Below are 9,587 nucleotides of genomic sequence, written 5' to 3' on the forward strand. Positions count from 1 at the left end.
TCCTATCAGAACCCACCAGTCCCCGGCACCTGGGCTTCAGTGCGGCTCATCACTGAGAAAGGAAGGAGTCTCTTGTCATCTGGTTCTTTTCTTCCTTTGACACCCTGGCTCTCTGGTGTTCTCTTATCTGTTGATTCGTGTCAGGCTGGTCACTTCCTTGTAGCTGAGCTGATAATACTAATTGCAGGGAGTTCACGGCCTCTCTATCTACAGTTTCTCAACCTTCACTCTTGAAGGTACGGTGACTTCCTGGCTTCCCTATTCCTGCTTTGTCACCTGAATTCCTAATTGCTGTGGCATACACCAGGCCGTCCTCCGGGTGCAAATGCAAATACCCAGAGCACATCCGTGCAGAGCTGCTCCTTTCACCCCAACCCCTGGTCCTGTGCAGTTGCTTCAGGAAGGTTTTTTAGACCAGTGAATCCTAAATCTGGCTGGTCCTTAGATTTACCAGGGCTGCTTTAGCAAAAACTTCGGCTTCCCAGATTCCACTCCCAGTCTTTTTGAATTGAAATTTTTGCGGCCAAGAGCCCACTATAATAAGAACACCTGGAGTTACTCCAACACGTAAAAGGAATAGCTTTGGAGATCAGTGTTGCCTGGTAAATTAATAGCCATTACATCAAAGTGGTCATCTTCACTATCGCATGGGCTAGAGCAGAGGAAAGCTTAATATTTTGAGTTTCCCACCTCAAGCCCCTTTCTGGAATGTACCGTAAGCCTGTTTTAGACTCTACACCTAATATTTCTTAAGTATTCTGAGAGTATTCATCTCTGGCAGGTGCAATCACTAATCACTGATTTTATTAGGAAAGAGTGCCTTCCAGCTCTCCCTATAAAACCTCTTCCGGGGGGTGGGGGTGGGGGTTGGTTGCTTGCCTACAGCCGCTGCTATAATCTAGAAGTGTAAGGATTAAGGCTTCCAAATGTACTACATTTGCTTACATGGCCCGAGATTCCCTAAGAAGAGGACTACACTTTATATCCCAGCCAAAGAGAAATATGAGCAGGCCAACTCAGCCTTGAGGCAGAAGAGGAGGAAGAAGAAGGAGGCCTATTTTAGTTACATGGGGAAAATCGTGAAGCAAGTGAGTTGGGGCTCTCTTTGTGGAGACTTAGAATGGCCGAGACAGGTTATCATTTTAGAGGCCCTGAGTGTGTTTTTTCGACTGCGGCTTTTTCTCATACGGGAGCGCTTCTTCACACCTCAAGTTCCTGAAAAGTTGTGTGCACATAGCTTCTATAAACTGGAACTGCTAATGGTTGCTATCTTTTCCCGCTTGGCTTGCTTCCTGTTGGTAGCAACTCTGAACACCTGAGCTCCCAGTGTCTCGTATCTGTTGACAGGCAATCTATAAATTGATTCTTAAATGCCCTCTTATAGAGAGGGGATTCACCACCTAGTCTCATCTTATTCTTTGAAGAATGACATATGTCAGGTTTTCACTAAATAGTGCTCTGTACTTAGAATGTACCTAAAATTTAGGGTGGGCTTTCATTCCTTCCTCCTGCCCACCCAGCCTTACCCCATAGCGTAAAATTGCAGAGAACAAACTCAGAAAAGTCTTCCCCTTCAAAAGAAGCTATGGGGAACAGAATAAGGAGATTTTACGACAGATGGACTAAGGCTTGATTTTGGATTTTCTTCATGACAATGAAGCAAGGCTGAGTGTTCATGTGTGATTGTATCCAAACCCCCTGTATTCCAGTGGTATCATTTGGAATCTGTTGTTTATCCTGTGAGAAGAATGGGGAAATGGGATTAAGGAAAGATAGGAGAAAGGAAGGAAGGTATGTGATCTAGAGCAGGGTTTCTCAACCACAGCACTATTGACATTTGGGACTGCTTAATTCTTTGTTGGGGGGCTGTCCTGAGCATTGTGGGATACGGGACAGCATCTCTGGCCTCTGTCCCATGGATGCCAGTAGCAGCCTCCCTCCCACCTGAAAATGCCCAGAGACATTGCCCCCAGTTGAGAACCTCCACTGCATTTTCTGGAAGGGCTCTCTGTAGGAGTACTTGGACTACGCTTCACCCTCTAATCATTAGTCCTGTCCTTTTACTGAATGGGTCTGGCAGGCCACTCTGCTTCTGCAAGCGTCCCAAGGGTCAGGGCTGTGCCTTGGGCAAGCCCCTCGTGGTGCTGTGAGGATAAAACAAGATGCTGGCTTGATAAACGTAGTGAGTGTCTCCGTGCAAGCCAGGTCTGCTGGGGAAGCTCAGATGAAAACAATGTGGTCTCTATCACAAAGGGGCTCCCAGTCCTGCAAGATGGGGGCATTGAGGAAATACTCCTAAATTATTAGAACCAGGAGGAACTTTTCAATTCCTGCTTCAAGACTTTCCTTTTACAAAAGAGAAACGGAGGTCCAGTGTGAGACCATTACTTGCTTACGTGACATCTCATACCCGCACAGAGCTAAGGTTAGAGCCCTGGGTGGGCGATTCTCAGGGCAGCGTTCTTCTGACTAGTCCAGCTGCCTCTCTAACTTTAGACAAGGTTGTTAATGATATAAGGCGGCGTGTGATACAGGTTCTGAGAACGCAAAGAGCCCTGGTCCTCAGTGGGAGGTTGTGTGGAACACATATAAGCTAGAGGGGGCACCTGGAGAAGAGCTTTCAAGGGTGGATAGGATTTGAAAGGTGGGGTTGGGTGTGGACATGGTAGGTAGGGGTGACAGAGCGACAGTGGTGTGGAGACCGGAAACAATAGGGACACATCCGAGGAAGAGTGAGTTTTCCCAGAGTGGCTAGAGATCATGTTGGTGCAAGGATGTAAGGCTGCAAACTGAGAAGTGTTTAAAAAAAAAAAAACTCATTAATGTGAAATATAGAGTGTGCATGTCTACTCTAAAATTATATTTTCCATCTTCCAAAGGTGTTGGGTGTTAACTCCACTTCTGTTGGGGAAAATCGAGGCACGAAATTTAAGTGACCAGAGTTAGTCTGTATTCCACAGATAAGGGTGATTTTTCTCACCAGCTACACAATCCCCCTCCCCGATCTTCCTCAGACAGTTGATAGGTACAATGGCCTAATTTCTTTCATCACATTCCTACCATTGTACCTCCAGGTGGGTCGTGTGGCTCCACGTGTGCACCAATCCATGGAAGGCATGGGTGCTGGGTTAGACCATAAATTGCTTACTTTTTAACAAGCCTTCACTTCACTGTTTTACCCTTGTGCCATTTCTTTCCCAGACTCACCCAGACTTCAGTGGATGCTCCTGGATCTTGGATGCACTGGGCTCTCTGGAGGATTGGCTGCTGGAACGGGTTAGCCTGGAGGCAGTCAGACTGTCCTTCTACAACCACAGAAGAGCTGTCACCAGCAGAGAGATCCTTGGAGCAGTTAAGCAGAGATCCTCTTGGAAGAGCTTTTGTATAAATGAAGTGTTCTGAATGGCTCTGTTGTTGAAATGATTGCACTTGTCAAAAATAATCAGATGGGTCAGAGGACTGAGTTGGAAGGCAAGGTATCTGATAGATACCTGTTGCAACAGGAGTCTTGGTGCTACACACCTGGTCTCTGGATCCTGTGTTTTTAGCCTCTGACTTAATTTGTAAAAAAATAAATAAGGCATTTTGTTATGCTTGTTGTTTATGGCTTTAAAATTTTTCTGAGGCATGCTTCTCCCGTTTGAACTTACCTATTGTCTTTTTGGAGGACATAATGCAACCCATCACACCGTGTACTCATGATCTCTCATCTCTCCCATCTTCAGCCCCAGGGTGGAGACTGCTGCACTGGAATGAACTGATGATTTTTTTTTTTTTTAAGCACATCTACTTAGATTTAAAAGAACAACAACAATAAAAAAGGATTTTTTTTGTCGTTCTTTGAACAGAAGACTCATGTTGTTGGTTATCTATGTAGCACTTAGCATAATAGCATGGGTGTAATGAGGGTCTGTCAAATGTGGAAGCTGGTCCCAAGTGTGGAAAAACATTGTAGCATTATAAAAATACAATAGTAGCATTATAAAAATACAGTAATGTAGAAGGAGGAAGAATAAATGGGCTGATATATTTTAGACGTGGTGGTCTGGGTAAGCCTAGGTAGGTGATGTGAAGGAAGAAAGGTGCTGAGCATAGCGAAGGATTCTGGGCTGAGGGAACAGCCTGAGCAAAGGTCCTGAGGCAGGCAGGAAAGCTTTAGCCTGTTAGAGAAAATTAATGAAAGTCATGGCAGCTGGGTTCTGGCAAGCAAGGGATAAGTACAGTAGGCAATGATGTTGGAGGAAAAGGCTGGGGCCAAGTCCTGCAGGGTTGATTTTATTCCGAAGACCGTGTGAAGCCACTGAAGGGTTTTAACTGGGGGATTGACATCTTGTTCATTTTTTATTTTTCTGGTTGAGGTTTATCCTACAGTAAAGTGTACAAATGTGAACACACCTCATCAAAGTTTTACATATATGTATCCAGATTAAGATACAGAACTTTTCTATCACTGCTGTTGCTATGTCAAGAATAGATTGAAGAGTGTGCCAATGGGAAGATTAGTTAGAAATATTGTGTATGGCTTTAGTAGAGAGATGATGGTGGCCCTCATGAGTGTGGGTGGTACACAAGATGAGGAGAAGTGATCTGAAGTGAATCTGAGAATCAATATGATTTGCTAACGGGATGGATGTGAGCAGTGAGGAAATAGTGATGCTTCCCCGCTTTGGGGCTTGAGCAGTGTGGTGGACAGTGGTACCAGCTTCAGGGCTGGAGAAGCCTGGAGGAAGGAGGACAGGTGTTTTGGGAGAGGTGAAAATTGGGAATTCCATTCTGGACATGTTAAGTTTTCAATACCAGTGAAACCTGCAAACAGAGATGCCAAATAGAAAGGACTGGACCAAAGATACAAATTTGGGCATCATTGCATAAAAGGTGATAAATATATAAATCAGCAGGAATGGGTGTGATAACCTAGAAGCATGAGGTAAAATGGAAGAGAGAAACTTTTCATAATCAAGGTTAAAGAAATTGTAGTATTTAGAATCAGATGGTAGAGAACAGACACACCAAGGAGGAGAAATCTGAGAAATCAGAAGAGGGTGGGGCTATGGAACCCAAGAGGAGAGAGAGTGGTCTGTCTGCTGTGCACCATCCTGGGGAGAGAGTTAGAAGGAGACATGGACATCCACTGCGTTTGGGGACATGGAGATCATAGTGACCTTGAGAAGTCAACTCTCTGGAGCAAGGTGGGCATCAGGCAAATTTGAGCAGGTAGAAGAGTGAATGGAGATGGTCAGTAGAGACATCTTTTCAGATGGTGTTGAGACAAAAGGAGAAATTTAGTGCTAAAAGGGAACCGAGACAGCGGCTGGTAGCCAGAGTCACTTGGTATGCAGAGAGAGAGATTTAAGATGAGCTCAATTGTTTGCTGATGGGAATTTGGCAGGATAGACTGAGATAGTAATTCAGAAGAAGGTAGAAAAAGGCAAAGGATCCAGGATCTTGAGAAGGTGGGAGGGAGGGAGGGTTGGATTCAGAGCAGAAGTGGAAGAAGAGAGGGTGTGTACGAACACTGGCAAGTATAGAGATTTCATGGTGAAAGGATGAGGAAGTCAGTACTTGTTTCTTTTTCTTTTGGAAGGAAGACAGAGTGCAAGAGGGATGTGGGAGGGTTGACAATATGAAGTCATTGTCTAAAGGAATAGAAGAGTGAGACTTGGATCCCTGTGGAGAGATGGCTCACCAGCAATGTGTGCCTGTTCATGGTCTGTGATCACGAACCAACAGCAAGGCCAATCTTGCCATGTGATCTTCTTCAGCTGCTGGTATCTGCTCCAAGCTAGCAAGGAGAGAGGGGCCAGGGAGCAACTCCATGATGGATGGTGCCATCCAGGTCAGCCCGGAGGGACAGGGGATAAAAAGGGTGAAGACATTGTGGGGTTCATAGAAGACACAAAAGGTGTCAGGCCTGTAAACTGAGTTTCAAAGAAGGAATTTCTCTTTCCACCATGCCCCAGCAGTAGCTCACAGATGAGGGCACATACCTAGGAAGCAAAGGTGACACCCAGTGACCACTCCTTGAAGTACACCTGCTCAGATTTAGGTTGTGAGCAGTCCTAAAACAGCCTTCTATGAAATGATCTGGGGTTGATCTGTTCCACTTGGGAGGCACTCAAGCCCTCCCCCATTCTCTCCATAGCTGTCTCTTGTGGGATTCTATACCATCAGCCTTGGGCTCTCTACGGGGATGGAGAGGCTGCTGCTTGGGTGAGTAGCTAGAAGTGGGTTGCCTGGGCACTGAAGGCCATCTGGGGGCTGTTTGCTCAGACCTGGGCTTCTCTGCTAGGTTCCTGCTATCCTGGAGATGCAGGACAAGCATCCTAAGTTAGGTTTGGGCATTCCCCAAGCCCCATTAGGATTTGGACAAATGCTGGCTGGTGACACAAGCCTCTTCCAGCCCACAGTTGTCCTGGGGAATTGTCAACCCAGCTGACTAAAGAACTGAGTGAGGATTCCAGTCTGTCTACTGCCCTCTGAGAGTTGACGGTGCTCAGGGATCTGAGAGGGTCTTGATGTCTCTGGCTCTGCCTAGACTCCTCCTGCCCCAAGCACTGGGATTTGGCTTAGTCTAGAGGAAAAGTTGGGCTCCTCCCCACATTCTGTCACCCATCATATGTACTGGGCTTGACTTCTGGCCCAGCAGATTCAGGAAAAGCTCTTTACTTCCCCTCAACTGCCTAAAATGAATTTAGATAGAGGATCTGCCAGGAAGAGAGCTGTCACCATAGGTAGATACATTATGATATGAACTGGGTATGGTAGACAGGGAGGAGCCTGGCAAGGCCTGTTTGATCAAAGTCCTCCATGTCCCACTGTTCCTGAGTGGCCCAAACATTTGTTTACCAAATATGTACTCTTTTTCATCTTCCTGTGAATTTCATTCCTAGACTCCTACCCCTTCTCCTCAGTTCAGAAAGACATATATATCTCATTTCGCTTGACTGTCTTTGGAATTTACATGTCTGTGTGGACTCCCGCTAAATATGAAATGAAATTTGATTTTTTCCCTGTTAATCTGTCTCAGGTCAAATGATTCTTAGTCCAGCCAGAAGGATCTTGAAGGGCCTTACCACTTAAACAAGTTGTAAGAGCTCAGATAGGTTGCCTTGCCCTTCTATTTTCTTTCTTACAAACATAATCATACCGACTTTTCAAGGATGGTGAGAAGATTAAAGGAGATAAGCATGTAAGATGCCTAATTAGTGTCTGGTATATAATAGGTGCTTAACAAATGTTCACTCCTTGCTTGCACCCACTGGCCAGTAGGAAGTCTCTTTCCTCCATATTACCCTCAGCACCATTTCTTTTTTTAAGATTTTATTTATTTATTTGAGAGAGAGAGAGAGAGCAAGAGCCAGAGAGAGCACAGAGGGAGAGTGAGGGGGAGCAGACAGCCTGATGGCAGGGCTCGATCCCAGGACTGCGAGATCATGACCTGAGCCAAAGGCAGATGCTTAACCGACTGAGCCACCCAGGTGCCCCATCCCTCAGCACCATTTCTGACCAGCTGTCTTCTCCTCTCTAATCATCAGGTTTAGTCTTCAATTTGGAAACCCTTGCTGCAGCTTGGCATTGAGACTGAATGGGGAGAGGCCATATGTAGGGTGCTTGAATTCTGAGGAGCAGTCCAGTAACCATCTCTCTTACCTTTTTTGGGGAAACCCCCTTGCATGCAGATGTATCAGAAAGAAGGGTACTGCCTATGCCTCACCTCCCACACTGGAGACAGACAGGGTGAGTTCCTACCCACAACTTTGAATATGGAAGGAAAGGTAAAGTTGAAGGGAGGGTCACGATCATTTCAGGGCCATTGCACCCAGCCCCTGGAGCCCTTTGGTACCTGCCCATTTCCTAATCAGGGTCTTTCGTTTCCTGCTGATTCTGTGGGCACCTCCTATCATTTCAACAAGTCCTCTTTCTACATGGGGTAATCAGTTTCGATTGCTTGCAAGTAAGAACACTGAGTGTTTATCTCAGATCAGTCCAGGGAGACTTCAAGGGGCATTGGGATGGCAGGAGTTGCTAGAATGAAGGACGAGAGGTGGCTAGTAAAGGCACTGGCACAGCCTTAGTACTATCCTGTCCTCCCTGCAACTAAGTAGTGGGTGGTTAATTGGGGCATTTACACCATTTGTTTGTTTTGGTCTTAGAAGAAAAATAATTTTTCCTCTACCCTTCTAGATTCTTGCTTGAGACCCCCATATATTAAAAAGATTAACAGGAGAAAAACAAACAGAAATTTAATAACATGTATACCTCCTGTACACATGGGAGACACCCAGGAAAACTGAGTTAACTCCCTGAAATGGCCCAAACCACCACCTGAAATACCACCTCCAGCTAAAGACAAAAGAAATGAGGAACGCCTGGGTGGCTCAGTTGGTTAAGGGTCATGGTCTCAGGATCCTGGGCATCAGCTCCCCACTCAGGGGGGAGTCTGCTTGTCCCTCTGCCCCTTCCCCTGCTTGTGTTCTCTCTCAAATAAATAAGTAAAATCTTAAAAAAAAAAAAAAAGACAAAAGAAATGTGTTGGAGGGGGCAGGAGCCAGACCACTTGAAGTCTGCTTGAAGATTCTCTCCCTCTGCCTCCCTCCCTCAAATAAATAAATAAATTTTAAAAAATAGCCATAAGCCCTAGCTGACCAAAGGGTTACTTGCACCTGGACACAGATACCGAAAAAGGAAAATACCATTCGTTCCCATACCTCCTCATGTTCCCCCGTAACTACAGCCCTCAACGTTGCCCCCTGGCAGATGGTCTCTCCCTCGCTGTCCTGCTCAGCTCCCTTGTATTACTCAATAAACTTCTGTCTCCTTTGTTCTGCCTCAGATTCCCACACAGCCAGCCTCCACCTGGTTGGGTCACCCCGCACTCCCCTCTGGTAACTGTCAATTTGTTCTCTGTATTTAAGAGTCTGTTTTATGGTTTGTCTCTTTTTTTCTATGTTCATTTTTGTTGTTTCTTAAATTCCACCTATGCATGAAATCATTTATTTGTCTTTCTCTGACTGACTTATTTCACTTAGCATTATGCCCTCCATATTGTTACAAATGGTAAGCTTTCATTCTTTTTTATGACTGAGTAATATTGTTATATCTATCTATCTATCTATCTATCTATCTATTTTTCATCTATCATCTATCTATCTATATCTCTTTATCATGTGGTTTAGCTTTCTTACCTCAAGGCCACCAAATGTTAGATACCCAAGACAAAAATAGCACTCCATTCTTCACAGAGTATTTTAAGAAATGGAAACACTTACTGTCCCCAATCACCCATTCTGATGGTTGCTGCTTTGCTGTAAGCCCATTTTCCTTAAACAGATAGAGCTGAAGGGGTTTGGGACAGGCCCCTCCCCCCACAGTGTGCCACTTTGGCATGTGGATTATTTTGAACTGAAGGCAGTTGAGACCCTGTGGGCTCAAGAGAAACTTTTGTCCCTCCCTTAACTACACAGAAGAATCTAAATTGGAGGGTCTCTCCAGAATAAGCGTTGTTAGTAAAGATAACTTCTTTTAAAAATATTTATTTATTTTAGAGGGACAGAGAGAGCATGAGCCGGGGGGTGGGGAGGGTGGAC

The 9,587-nt window shown here is 45.3% G+C and overlaps 1 protein-coding gene across 1 annotated transcript; it reads left to right on the forward strand.

Moving 5' to 3' along the window:
- The first annotated feature begins 926 nt into the window (after positions 1-926).
- Positions 927-3,604, forward strand: LOC123854270 (histone H2A.N). Its single transcript, XM_054510949.2, has 2 exons — positions 927-1,088; positions 3,202-3,604. The coding sequence occupies exons 1-2, from the start codon at positions 927-929 to the stop codon at positions 3,400-3,402; spliced, it is 363 nt and encodes a 120-aa protein (XP_054366924.1). The 3' UTR covers positions 3,403-3,604.
- The last annotated feature ends 5,983 nt before the right edge of the window (positions 3,605-9,587 follow it).

This window comes from Mirounga angustirostris, unplaced genomic scaffold (genome assembly GCF_029215605.1).
Source record: "Mirounga angustirostris isolate CCGP_5_RB_7025 unplaced genomic scaffold, mMirAng1.0.hap1 SCAF_17, whole genome shotgun sequence".
Lineage (NCBI taxonomy): Eukaryota > Metazoa > Chordata > Mammalia > Carnivora > Phocidae > Mirounga > Mirounga angustirostris.

Excerpts from the sequence above, each read along its gene's own strand:
- LOC123854270 (XM_054510949.2), top strand. The coding sequence starts at position 927 with ATGTACTACATTTGCTTACATGGCCCGAGATTCCCTAAGAAGAGGACT. Across the intron at positions 1,089-3,201 it reads TGGGGAAAATCGTGAAGCAA|ACTCACCCAGACTTCAGTGG; the intron begins GTGAGTTGGGGC and ends TTTCTTTCCCAG.